This window comes from Trypanosoma theileri (assembly GCF_002087225.1).
Source record: "Trypanosoma theileri isolate Edinburgh chromosome Unknown TM35_Tth_17_V1, whole genome shotgun sequence".
NCBI lineage: Eukaryota > Euglenozoa > Kinetoplastea > Trypanosomatida > Trypanosomatidae > Trypanosoma > Trypanosoma theileri.
Window position 1 is genome coordinate 46,457 of NW_021639859.1, and position 13,280 is coordinate 59,736.

At 39.5% G+C, this 13,280-nt stretch overlaps 6 protein-coding genes across 6 annotated transcripts; all 6 read left to right on the plus strand.

The window, feature by feature from the left end:
- Nucleotides 1–864: 864 nt before the first annotated feature.
- On the plus strand, nucleotides 865–1,263 carry TM35_000171240 (uncharacterized protein; the record flags this gene model as incomplete). The annotated part of the gene is made up of 1 exon (XM_029026203.1): nucleotides 865–1,263. The coding sequence occupies one exon, from the start codon at nucleotides 865–867 to the stop codon at nucleotides 1,261–1,263; it is 399 nt and encodes a 132-aa protein (XP_028882318.1).
- Nucleotides 1,264–1,599: 336 nt separating this feature from the next.
- Nucleotides 1,600–4,560, plus strand: TM35_000171250 (uncharacterized protein; the record flags this gene model as incomplete). The annotated part of the gene is made up of 1 exon (XM_029026204.1): nucleotides 1,600–4,560. One exon carries the CDS (start codon nucleotides 1,600–1,602, stop codon nucleotides 4,558–4,560), a length of 2,961 nt encoding a protein of 986 aa, XP_028882319.1.
- A 586-nt stretch (nucleotides 4,561–5,146) lies between these two features.
- On the plus strand, nucleotides 5,147–8,371 carry TM35_000171260 (karyopherin beta; the record flags this gene model as incomplete). Its single annotated transcript, XM_029026205.1, has 1 exon — nucleotides 5,147–8,371. One exon carries the CDS (start codon nucleotides 5,147–5,149, stop codon nucleotides 8,369–8,371), a length of 3,225 nt encoding a protein of 1,074 aa, XP_028882320.1.
- A 1,641-nt stretch (nucleotides 8,372–10,012) lies between these two features.
- On the plus strand, nucleotides 10,013–10,408 carry TM35_000171270 (uncharacterized protein; the record flags this gene model as incomplete). Its single annotated transcript, XM_029026206.1, has 1 exon — nucleotides 10,013–10,408. The coding sequence occupies one exon, from the start codon at nucleotides 10,013–10,015 to the stop codon at nucleotides 10,406–10,408; it is 396 nt and encodes a 131-aa protein (XP_028882321.1).
- A 444-nt stretch (nucleotides 10,409–10,852) lies between these two features.
- TM35_000171280 (uncharacterized protein) lies at nucleotides 10,853–11,701 on the plus strand (the record flags this gene model as incomplete). The annotated part of the gene is made up of 1 exon (XM_029026207.1): nucleotides 10,853–11,701. The coding sequence occupies one exon, from the start codon at nucleotides 10,853–10,855 to the stop codon at nucleotides 11,699–11,701; it is 849 nt and encodes a 282-aa protein (XP_028882322.1).
- A 486-nt stretch (nucleotides 11,702–12,187) lies between these two features.
- Nucleotides 12,188–13,279, plus strand: TM35_000171290 (uncharacterized protein; the record flags this gene model as incomplete). The annotated part of the gene is made up of 1 exon (XM_029026208.1): nucleotides 12,188–13,279. A coding segment is annotated over one exon (1,092 nt), but the record flags the coding sequence as incomplete, so codon positions are not given.
- Nucleotide 13,280: the final 1 nt, after the last annotated feature.

Consider the following 13,280-nt stretch of genomic DNA (forward strand, 5'->3'; position numbering starts at 1 on the left):
GAAAAGGGAAAAAAAACTAGTGGATTTCTTTTTTACTTTGTAGGAGTTGTACTTTTTTTTTTACTTCTTTTTTTTTTATTTTGTAATCTTGATCCTAATAATCCTCTTTTAGAGGAACAGGAACTGCAAGCAGAAGAGTGAATTGGTTAGTTTAAGAATAAATTTCTTTTATTCCTTTTCTTTGCTTCTTTATTTTTGCATTAAATATATTAAAAGGTTTATGATTCTTCTTAACGGCGCACATGGTGTGAAATTTACTACCAAGATGGCTCAACGAAACAGTACAATGACATCTGTAGGGACATGAACTTCAAATTAAACTTCTCTACGATAGACTTCTGGGAAAGTTTTCTTTAGTGGGTGCTTTCTGTTGTTCTCACTAACTACAACCGCTGATGAGTACGTGCAACATTTGTAGTGGGCTCATATTATGGTGAATCATTATTACGACATTCAGTTATGAGGTCAATCCTCCACTATTTTCTTTTTTATGGACTCTAACAACTTGTTTCCTTGTGAGATGTTTGCCATTTTCGTTTTTTCCCTTTCTTTCTTCTTTGGGGGGATTTATTTTATTATTATTATTTTGTTCTTGTTATCGTGTCGCTGTTTTGTTGGACTAATTTAAATTCTAGTTTTTGAGACGGGGGAATGGGTGTTCCGGATGACAAGTTGCACTGTTTCTTTTAGTTCAAGAACCTGCCATGATTGATATAATAAGAATGGATTTTACTCTTTTTATTATTAATATTAATATTATTATTATTATACTCGTATTAATATTATTATTGTTATTATTATTTTTCTTTTGTTTCTTTTTCTGCTTTTGTATTTAAACAAAAGGGAAAAAAAATAGCATTAGTGATGGAAGAGTATGAAAATATATCATTTCCATCAGAGGAGATGATGGTCCGTTTAATTGAAGAACAGCTGTGGTGTGGTTATGAAGGAATTGATGCATCTGTTGAACTTCCGTTAGAAGATGAAAATGCTACCTACCTACGTGAAACTGTTTTTCCTACTCTTGTCCCTGCATTGTACGAATTAGTGAGACGTGAGCAACAGAGACGTCTAAATCCAGAATCATTCCCAGGTTCATATGGAGCCACAGGGAACATTAATTCGATCTCCTGGTTATCACAATATCTTCTTCGAAACAATACACAACACAGCAAGAATCTCCTACAACATCCATATGTATTGGTAAATAATCAGGTACTTAAAAGAGAAAAAGAGGCCAAAGAAGGAACGGTACTTCAATGATATTTAATTCCCCCTTACATTTGTTTCTCTCTTTTTTCTTTGACTTGATCCAATTTGCAAATCCTATATGACATGATGAAACGTATAGGTGTTCTTTGTTTTTCTTTTTTTTTTTGTACTATGTATGCTATCAAAACGCTTTTATAAATATTACTAGAATGTTGATTAATCTATTTTATATATATTTATATGACAAATACTGAAGTTTAAATTTTATGAATATACATATGTATACATATGTATATAAATGTTTTTTTTTTTTTCGTTTTTGTTGTTCCGTTTTTAAGATAGATGGTTCTGGGGGTATTATCTCTGTGTTAGAGGGATTTAGATTATATGGAATTGGACCTAGATGCTGTTTCTCAAGCCTTGGAAAGACTTGTAGCACCATCTACATCTAAAAATGGCTCATTATTGAATAGTAGTTCAAAGACACCATTGATGTCTGCACAAGTAGATACAGAGAAAACCTTTACAAGTACCTCATTGGAAAGTAATGCGAAACGAAAGGAAGCTCAGAAAGTTTCCACTACTTCAAAAAAAACTCTTGACTCAACTAGGAATACACAGGAGATTCTCATATCTCCTAGTAAATTAAGGCAAGAGCGACGACCACAACAGAAACGAAGCACACCTTTTGTTCCTTCACCAAATCAGATCCCCTGTAGAATAGTTGAATCAAGTGGACTTGGAGCATCTGCTATATTACTTAAAAGTACTTTGGCAGGTAAACGACAAGAAGAAAAGGTATGGAGTACGAATCTTTCCCAAACCCCACAACCCTATTTTGTATTGAACTGTCTCCCTAAGAATTACCTTCGGAAAGAAGTTATATCGCATGTTGCACCAACAATAGAATCTACAGGTACTCATGTAGAACGAATAAGAGATATTCTTCTTTCTATAGCCTTTGAACCGATCTATGATGGGTCAGAGGAAGTGGAGACACCGATTGAACGACTTGTTATATCGTGCTCAAATCATCCACGCACTGGATATGTTAGCGTTCTTCGTGCAAAAGGGATAGAAGGACGGTTAATGCGGGCTATTATTCCAGGTACCTTAATGGGACCTTTTTTGAAGGTGGTGCTAATTCCTAAGGATGCAGTACGTATAAAAGTTGTTCGGGTAAGTACAATAGAGATTGCTTTTGCAGACAGTTGGTCAGAACGTCGTATTATTGAAGAAGCTTTGATATCTTCACATGACAATGATGAAACTGAAGTTTCTGATTATATAAAAACTTTACAAAATATGAGTGGAGAAAAAGTTGTAGATGAAACTTATGTAAATAAGAATGATGCAGTAGAAATATTAAAAAGAGGAAATAATATCGGAAGTTCTTCATCTGTCAATTCCTCAACTCATATTTCAACTGTTGGAAACCCTCAGGAGGAGGAGGAGGAGGAGGCTGAGAGTGTTGTAGACTCTTCTGATATTCATAGACAACCTAGATACAAGAAACAAGAAAATGACGCTCCTGTTCAAACAGATATTCACCAAAGAAGAAGAAAAAAATCCACTACATTTGGTAATACGCAAATATCCGGTAAACCTATAAAAGATTTTAATTATGAGAACGATCTTGAGGGAACTATATTATCTTCCCCAAAAGAGAAAGAACCCAAATATTTTACGGGATCCATGTGTACTGTAGAAAATGATAGTTCTAAAACATTAAAAAATTCGGTTGATCCAGTAGTTCACGATAGCGATGCTTTTTGCCAAGAACGAAATATTTCTGAAAACAATTCAACAGAAGGACGCATATCAAAAGCTTTGATCGCGTGGAGTGTTAAGCAACGGCTTTTACAAGATGAAAGTGTTATGCATTCTCTACGAGACGGAAGTGGTTCCCCATATGAAGCTAGATCTTCTTCTTTCCCTTTATGTGATGATATCAAAGAGAGTTGTAGTGACAAATTACCCAATATAATTCAAACAAAACAAAAATCGATAGAAACACTTCAAGCAAGAAATGTTTGGGATGCAGTGAGTCACTGGAGTTATCATGATGTTTTACTTGAATCAATGACAAACTCTTCAGCGTTCTGTGTTAGTATTGCACATACTTCCGAAGAGGTTCTCGCTTCCCTTCCTCAACCCTACGGCTTGCAACTGCTATTTGTACTCACTAACGAAGTAGAAGGTTCAGTAAAAACTGAAACGGATTATTTTGAACTGATGATGATGATTGCTCGTGGAGAACGTCGACGTGGATATAATGCTGAACTTTTATTTCGCATGACTGATGGATTTGTTTGTAAATTGTATTCACGCCGTGATACGGATAAGGAACCTCAGTGGTTATTAGTTTCTGTGCAAAGTCGTTCAATGGCAATTAACGAATGCTTATCAGAGGCCCTAGGAGTGTATGAAAAAATTTTTCAGACACGAAAAAAATCTCAGAAACATGAATTTAATGATACCACTAAGAAAGATTCTATATCGAATGAAGAATTGAATCTCTCTTTAAAATTACCAGTATTACGTTCTGTTCTTGATTTTGCGTGTCTATTTGAAGATTTGTTACCAGTACTTAGATTGTGGCTTTCTGTTGGTGATATGTACTACTATGGTGATGTTCAATCGGTTTTCTGTCCATTTATCAATGATTGTGGAATAATTCAACCTTCTTGTTGGTTTCATTGTATATTAAAAGGAGTAGTGCGATCCGTTCTTTTATCTCTTCCTGGTGCAGAACGACAGTCAACAGGTTATGAAACATTGCGTGAAATGTCTCCCACAAAGCAGAGACGATTAGCATGTACAACACTTCATAAAAGTATCCCTTTTTGTGGAGTATGGCAGTCACATGTTCATGCTGTAAGAATTGTTCTCTCTAATGCGCATGCACTTCACCATTTAGACTTACTTGAAGGTATTTTGATGAATCAATATGATTTTGCAATAGCTGAATCATTGTGTCCAGATTCACGAAGCAAATTTGATTTACTCAAAGAAGATAGTACAACAGAGATATCTTCATTTTCACCTAATGCAAAGTTAACAACACCATCTAAAGATTCAGAAAAAACAAGCGTAATGGCATTTCATACATTAAGTAGAGCTCTTGAACGTTCTTGGTCCGTTGTAGGGATTGTGTTACCAACAGAAACTCATTTTAGTGAGGATGCGTTTATGGATACAGTTATTCGTTGGGCATACGCCATGCCACGTGTTATTGTTATTTTTTATTGTGATAATGTAAGTGATGAATCATCACCTCTTTTCTCTGCTGGTTTTGTGGATGCCTTTGCCACCGTAAGTGATCTGCGAACAGCCCTGAAACTGTGATGAAGCACATAGACGTGTATAGTTTCGTATATATATATATATATACTGGATATTAATTTGTGAATATGACAATTTTTTTTTTTGTAATCTGTACTCCATTTTAAATACCATTTTCTCTTTTTTTTTTGAGGCCCACTCTTCGAAAGAAAGAGATTGTGTAATGGTGTGATTGTGAGCATTATCTTTTTTGCTGAATTTATCAAAAAGGAAAGAAAATAGTTATTGTTTTTTTTTTTCTTTTTCGCCTTTTAAAAGAATAATACTTGTTATTATTATAATCATTGTAAACGAATACAACTTTAATAGTGACCTCTTTTTTTTTCTTTTCTTTTTTTACTTCATTTCTGCTGTTCCCAGAAAAAAGAACAGAGAAGCGTGATTCGTAACGGAAGAGAAAGAGCCGAGAGGTAAAAAAAAAAAGTGCTAAAGTTTTTTTTAAAAAAAAAGAGTAACGAAAGATACGGAAAGAAGTTATTTGACGGAAATTCCCCCGTTTAAAGCTAACAAATTGTTATATAAAAAAAAAAAAAAAGGAAAAAAAAAGGTTCACTAAATAAAACTTTTTGTTGGAGTACTCCAAAGAGCAATGGACCAAGCGCAACTTCTGAACCTGATCAACCAGTTGCTCTCAGCAGATAATGCCACCCGAAAGGCTGCCGAGGCAGAATATGAGCTACTTATTCAGCAAAACGGTGTGTGGGTAATGTGTGGTTTGTCTGAGATATGCGCAAACACAGAGGCCGCAACAGTCATGCAGATGGGCCTTGTCTTGCTGAAGAAACTCTTTGGAAGCAAATCCGATTGCTTTGAAAAGGCGGATGCCCAAACACAGGGAGTTGTGAAAGGTTTGCTGTTGCAGATGCTTGGAAAGGCATCTTTAGGTTCTCAACGTGGATTAGCAGCTGCTTGCGTGAGCGCTTTAGTTGTTAAGATGCACAGTATGAATCAAGAATGGGCGGAACTTTGGCAGGCCGTTTTTCAGATCCTTGATAATGCAGATTCTACATCTCAGCTCAAGGCTATTTGCTGTGAAATCATCGCTACCACTGGTCCATCCATGGCAACTTATTTCGGTAACAATATTGCCAGGATTGCATCTGGCATTGGAAATTGCCTTATGGATGCATCCGTAGAAGTTAGGAAAAGCGCCTTTGACGCTATTTTCAATGTTGCTATTTGTAAGCCAGTACCTGAGCTTGCACAACTGGTTCCCCTAATGTTGCAAGTTATACAAGATTCACTTAATGCATCTAACTGGGATGATGCAGAACAGCTTACCGCTAAGTTGGCAGATGGTGTTTCTCATTCTGCTGTACTCTTTGCAGGTCACACAGGGGCGCTTTTACAAGGTTTGTTGGGAGTAGCATCTACACCATCCGTGGCACCAGGTGCCCGTCACATGGCAATTGAAACTATGGTATCCTATTGTGAAAGCGAACCTAAAACAGTGCGTAAGGTACCAAACTTCTCCACAGCATTTCTGCAACTTCTCTTTGAGTATACACTTAATCCAACATTGCCAGATGATTGGGATAACAAGGGTGTTAACGTGGAGGAAGATGATCTTGACGATGAAAATGACGATACTGTTGGGAGTAGTGCCATTGATCGATTGGCATCAGCTCTTGGTGGAAGGAAACTTGAAAATTTGGCTCAACAACTTTTTGTTGAAAATATTCGTTCACCTGATTGGAAACGACGTAATGCAGCACTTCTCTTAATTACATACATCTCAGAAGGTATGGCACCTGTTCTTGAAAAACACTTTGACGAAATTGTCAGAATGGTTCTACCTGCTCTTCAAGATGAGGTAAAGTATGTACGAGCTACCGCATTGGAATGTATTACTCAAATGTCAACAGACTTTGCACCAAAGATGCAGGAAACTATGGCTCAAATTATTGTTTCATCTGTTATGGTATGTATCCGAGATGATGTACCAGCAGTCGCTACACGTGCAGCACGATGCCTAGATGCATTCTTTGATCAATTTGAAGAAGATGAAGATGATGAAAATCATAATGCGGCATACTTAAAGGAGATTGAGCAATACATTGAAGGACTCTGTGCTGCTCTTGTATCTCTCCTTAAACAAACAACCCATCAATTTGTCCGTGTAGATTGTCTTGGGGCACTTTCTTCCATTATTTCAACATGCAAACATCTTCTTAAACCATATGTTAACCACCTTGTCCCTGTATTCCAGGAAGTATTGGCTATGCCAGAATCTCCAGATACGGTCATGATGAAATGTAAGGCAATTGAGTGTACTACATTGTTGGCTTGTGGAGTGGGACGAGAAGCCTTTGGACCTTATGCGCAAGATATGTGTAATTACCTCCGCGACCTCTTAGAGCATCTTACACGAGGTGACAAGAATGATGATATGCGTCTGCGTTACGTTCTTCGTGGTTGGACTTGCATGACAGATTGTTTAAGGGAGGCAGTAGTTCCATACATGCAGGTCGTTTTACCTGTTCTCATTTCCATGATGAACGTAGAGTGTGATATGGAGGTGGAAAATGCAGAAGTTGGTGATGATGATGATGAGAATGAAAATGAGAATACTGAAAAGGATGTGGCAACAATGCGAGTGGTGGTTCCTGGTGTGGGTGTCAGGAGGATCAAGGTCCATACTGGTTTAATTGAGGAGAAGGATCTTGCCGCCAGTGTTGTGAGTGCCATTTTGACTTATATTGGCAAATATTTAGGACCTCATTTACATCAGATTGCAGAGTCTGCCGTTCATCTCGTATCATTCCAATCGGATTCTTCTATTCGCGAAAGTGGAGCACTCATTATAGATGGTGTACTTGATGTCTACGAGCAAGCCGATCGAGCCCAATTGGCTGCAACTGTAATGCCACCGTTGTTGAATCAATTTGCAGAAGAGGATGAGTTGGACGCTTCCAGCGCGTTATCTGTGGTAATCAGCCGCTGCATTGACTACGCCCCGACGTTAGTATCACCAGAGACTGTGACGGCAATCAGCGAAAAGGTGCTTGGTGTACTGCAACGGGCTATGGATAACCGTGCCGAAAGTCTTCAAGCCCAAGCTGAAGAGAATGACGAGGATGAGTTGGACAGACTCAAGGAGGAAGAAGAAGAGGCTGATACACTTATTCGCGATACCTGTTCATTACTGGATAAGATGCTCGAGCGGGCTGGTTCTATTTTTGCCCCTGTATTTATCACAATGTTCGTTCCTATTTTGGAGAAGATGTTACAAGAGGGGGAGAAGGATGTTATGGTGACACGTGGAATTGCCTTATTGTGTGGCTTAGTGGAATACACACCAGATCATATATCTGGTTTTATTCCCACCATTGTTCAGAATGTTCTCACCTTTGCACGCAGCCGAAAGGATGCTGACTTGCTTCAGTCTGCCTTTTTCCTGATGAACTTACTCCTTCAGTACTTCAGCAAAAACGCAAGTCCCTTGGCACAAGAGTTTGTCCCACAAGCATGTGCGATCTTCACAAACTACATGTCAGTCCGACATAAGGATGATTATGAGTATGCCACTTGCAATGCTATCAGCATGGCAGTCTCACTTCTCTCACTGTTTCACCAAATCTTGCCCCCACAGGAGGCAGCACAGACACTCCATACTGTCATTAGCGCTTTGCCTGCAAGCGGTGATGATGTGGAAGCGTGTCGTCTGCACGAACGACTCTTAATGATGGTTGTCCAAGGACACCCGCTGCTGGCCAACGCATCAGAGCAATCGAAGGAGATTGTCATGCGACTGAAGACGGCAGGAGAGGGGATGTTGAATGAGTCCACCCGCACGCAGCTCTCATACATGTAGAGGAGTTCTCTCTGAGACAGAAGAAGTGACTTTGGGAGGAATAATAAGACGATAAGAAGAGAAGGAGAGAGAAAAAGAGAAGGAGAGTTGAGGTATCTATCTATTCTTCAATATATATATATATATATATATATATATATATATATATTGAAGAATAGATAGATACCTCAACTGTGAAGAAATAAGGAATGAATTAAAGTTCTAGGGCTTGTTTTTTCGTTCTCATTCTTCCGCTTCTTTTCTTAATTTCATCTTGTTCTTTTTTTTTTTTAAAGTATTCTGATCCCCCCCCCCCTCCTTTCCTATTCTCATTTCTTTCAATTTGCATTTCCTCGCATCTTTCACGGGTCCTTCTTTTCCTGCTCTGCTTTACCCCTATCTGTTCCAGAGAAGAGGGGTGATGAAGTGAGCACGCTCGATGTGGGATGATGGGAATCGGGTTGAAAGAGAAATAAACACACCAATGGAAGTTTAGGAAAAAAAAATAACCAGAAAGGAAAAAAAAAAAAAGAAATGAAACCAAATCGAAAGAAAAAAGAACATTCTGATGTTTCCAGAACGTAAATGGAAGAATGATACTATGATGATGTGAAAAATGAATATACATGCATCTTTGAGTTGAAGGGGCACATTCTTGAAAAACCTAACCATATTAATAGCAGAGTTAATCTAAGAAGGTGTACAGAACATAATTAGAACAGTGCGGGACAAAAGGCAAAGAAAAATAAAGAAAACAAATAAAATAAGAAAAAAACTAAAAAAAAAAAAACAAAAAAGAAAATGAAGGTTGAGTGAGAAACAATATGTTCGCGTGAATAATAAGAACGAGGAGGAAAGAAGAAGAAACAAGGACTGAGGGGAAGAGTCCCGACATTCAGCTCCCACGCTAAAATCAAGAAGAGGTGAAAATAATTATTGCACACAAGAGTCCATCTTCTTTATTTACTACTTCTACTATTACTATTACTAATATTACTGAAGTCTCATAAACAAGAGTGGAAGCAGTTGTTTTTGTTTTCTTGACAATTGCTAAGTAATAGGGTAAAGGAGTAGTAAATGGTAAGTTGAAACCTCCCAAAGGAGACGAATTCTTGAATTCTTTTGCTTTCTTCCACTTTTTCTCTTCTTAAGAACGAATCCTTTTTCTTCTTCTTTATCTTTTTTTTTATCGCTTTTGACTCTAGTATATGTACTGTGATGTGCTTGTGCGCATTTATTTCGAATTGTGTTCTTATTTATTTATTTATTTATTTATTTATTTATTTATTTATTTTTTTTTCCTCTCTTTGTTTATATTTATTTTTCTCTCAAATAACCCCCCTCAAAAAAAAAAAAAAAAAAAAAAAACAGAGAAGACACTGGTACTTGAAACAGGCGGTAGGTGAATAGATTGTACATTCCCTGGGTCAAGTGTGTTTGGTGGTATTCCTTCCTGGAATATTTCCACTCCCCACAAAAAAAAAAAAAAACAAAAGATAAAAAATACATAATAGACTATCAAGACCAAAAGAAAAAGAGGAATATATTTTTTTTTTAGCGTTAGAGAACAAATTTCATCCTCCCTTTTCCAAAGAGGCAACACGAAAAACAAAAAGAAAAACAAAAACAAACAAACAAAGAAAGTAGTTTTTGCCTCTAGAAATGGGTGGCAATTCAAGTCGTGAGATGATGAGCCCGTATGCGGTTAATACACCGCTTATAGGTATTTGCTTCACCTCTCTACTCTTCAACAGTGTACAAGGTGGGACTCTGCGATCATCTAACCTGTACAATAATTTCATTCTCATCTACCTCTTGGGCATCTCAACAGGATGTTCAACTGTTCTGCAGAAACCGGTGTTGGGGGCACAGTTGGGATTTTTAGCCTCTTTCTGCTTTACCATTGGCCCAAATTTTCGGCTTCTTTACACGCGTCGTCTTTTTCCGGATTACGTGCGTTATGCTATTGGAACAGCGTACATGACGTACCATGGTCTTCAGTGGTACAGAGAAAAGACGTACTTTGAGGATGCCATGGAGGATGAAGAAGAAAACTGAAACTACAGAAGGACGAAGTAAAGACATAAAACAAAAAAAAAAAAATGGAATGAAAGGAGGAATGAGGATTTTCATATGATTTTCAGTAGTCACGTCCCCACGTTTTGTATATATCGTTTTTTTTTTTTTTTTTTTTACAACTCATGAGAGTATTATTGATTCCATTTGACTTAGCTGTCTGTCACTCTTGCATATTCTTACGTTTTTCGAGCAGGTGTCCGTTGCATCTTATCTCTCCATTTATCCTTTCTTCCTCTCCCTCGCTCTCTCTTTCACATACACGCACAAACTCTCTCTCTCTCTCTCTCTCTTTTTTTTTTTTTTTTTCATCTGCATCCGCCGTTAATCCCCAATACTACTAGTACTACTACTACAGTTGGGGTGCGTTTACAAAGGGAAAAGAAAAAAAAAATATATAAAGAAAGCTGTCTCTGTTTAAGGCAGATGTCATCTGCTCAGACAACTAGTGTCTTCTTCACGAGTGTTCCCCTCTTTGTGGAGGAGCACAGTCTGCGCAAACACTTTGAGAGTGTTGGCCACATCACTGACTTCCGTTTTCTAGGACCTGCACCAGGCCGAGACTTTCGCTACGGCTTTGCTGATTACTTAGATGTTACAAGCGCACAGGAGGCCATCCAGCGCCTAAACGGGACCTCCTTTGGAGAGCGTACCATGAAAGTAACATCCGCCGCGAATTCACGTAACAGGAAACGTCATCGTCAGCATGCTGCAGCGACGGCTGTTGCTGAGGGAGCCGTACGTGGTGGTATGATGTTCCCACGCTCGTACGTGGACCCCCTTCTGGGTCGTGATGACACAAGTGTACTGGGGTGTTTACACGGAATTCCTGTTTCGGACGCATACGAGGCTGTGGAGCAATTACGTGTATTGGTACTTGAGCGCAAGAATGAGGCCCGTAAACTTTTAGATAGCTACCCAGCGCTTCGACTAGCTGTCGTAATGATTTTACAACACGCTGGTCGTCTTCCGTTTGGCCCACTGCCATCAGAAGCCATACAGCACCCGAATAATATTTCAAATAATACCGCAAATTCAGGAGTAGCAACAACACCAGCAGAAACAGAAGAGAGTGAAGATACAAGCAAGGCAAAACACTCACAGGAGGAGCGCGACGAAGTGATTGAAATTCTGACTAAGCTAAGCGAAGAGGAAGTGGAACGCATTGTTACCATGAGTGACGCAGATCTCAATCGCATTCCTGACCTTGTTCAGCGTGAACAGATGTCTATGCTTCGCGCTCGCTTACTTGATATGGCGGGTAACCTTGATTAAGGTAGTGAATTCTTTCGTCATCATCATAATTACAGAGACGATATGATTGCCACGCATGGAATCCGCTATTCACTTCAGTTAAACATATACACTACTTAAATCCTGTGAAAATGAACGTGTCAGCATAAGTAATAATTTTTGCCATATAATATATTGCTTTTTCTTACTTTTCTTACTTTGTATCTTTGATTTTACTTAGCCCAAGTCATCTATTAAAGAAAAAGTGTCAACTTTTTCCCTTTAGGATAGTTAGTGCATTCCTCACAAATTGTGGTAAGGTCTCCTTCTGGGTAGTTGACACCGTGTTCTTGATCCCTCCTTCAGCAGGGCAGTAGAGGGTCGTAGTGAGGCATAGAGTGATTGTGTGCTTGTGCCTGTGTCTGTTTCCGATTCCCGGGGGTATTTGGGCACAGAGCTCGAGCGGGCGATATCTAGCATTCAAAAGAAGACTCCCAGAGAGTGAATCTATCACAGGAGGGGAGAAAGATGCCACAAGAGTCTTTTCAAGTGGCTTTTTATGATTCCTCAGATGATGAGCAGAACGAGCAAGTGGCACAGGTTGTGCCGGTGGTGGATGGCGTGTCGCCGCAGACCACCCCGACCACAAGAGATGAGAATGATGATAATCAAGAACAAGAACAACGCCGACAACAACAACGGATGTCTTCATGGCTTGGTCGAATTGCCAATCGTACTACGGCGTTCCTTTCTTACGCCTTTGGTGGCCGGAATGAGCTAAATACTGATGCTCCAATGGATGCAGAGAGTGCAGAGAAAGAGTCGAATGACAGCGGTCGGTGGGGGTACAGGGCACACCGCGAAGTGGCCCGCCGGTCAGTTGAGTTGAATAACGCCGAGTCGTTTGCACCTTCAGAGGAGATTGCGGTAGACCTCCGTGAGACGATCCTTCAGTACAAACGCACACCTGATGATGTTTATATGCGCATCATACTTGCTGCGCTTAATTATGGAGAGATTCAGGTTGGTGGGGATCTGTTCCGTGCCGCCTATGGCAATCATGAACTCATGAAGGTACTAATGGAGTCTGGGAAGGTAAACTATGCTGACCCCTATGTACAGGAGATCATCCAAAAAGAGATTAACTCGATGGTTGTGCCTGATGCAGCGTGTGGTGGCCGGATTTCCCCTGAAAAGATTGGGTATCTGGCGTTGCTTTGCCACGCTCCCAGTGCGACGCTCACAAAAGAACAGGCGTGTCTCTTCCGCCACGCTGGCTTTGAGTTTGTCAAGATGCTACACGAGAACCCGCACTTGCTGCGTAATCTACCACCGCCTCGGTGGATTGTGGCACGCATATTGGATGTTTGCTACTTTCTTGACATGGTAGTAACCTGGCTTGGACTAATGGCCACACTGGTAAATTTGGCTTGTGTTGGGTGGATTGTTTACTTTTGGCTGGTAGACGGACCGATTCAATATGGCAATTTTACGATTCTATGCTATGTTGTTGGCTATGTTGTGAGCATTGTTGCAGTGATGGTGTCTGAGGAGGGCAGGATCCGTGATTACGAGGACCGACTCTGGGACTACCCAGATAACACTCTCAAGGTTATTCCCT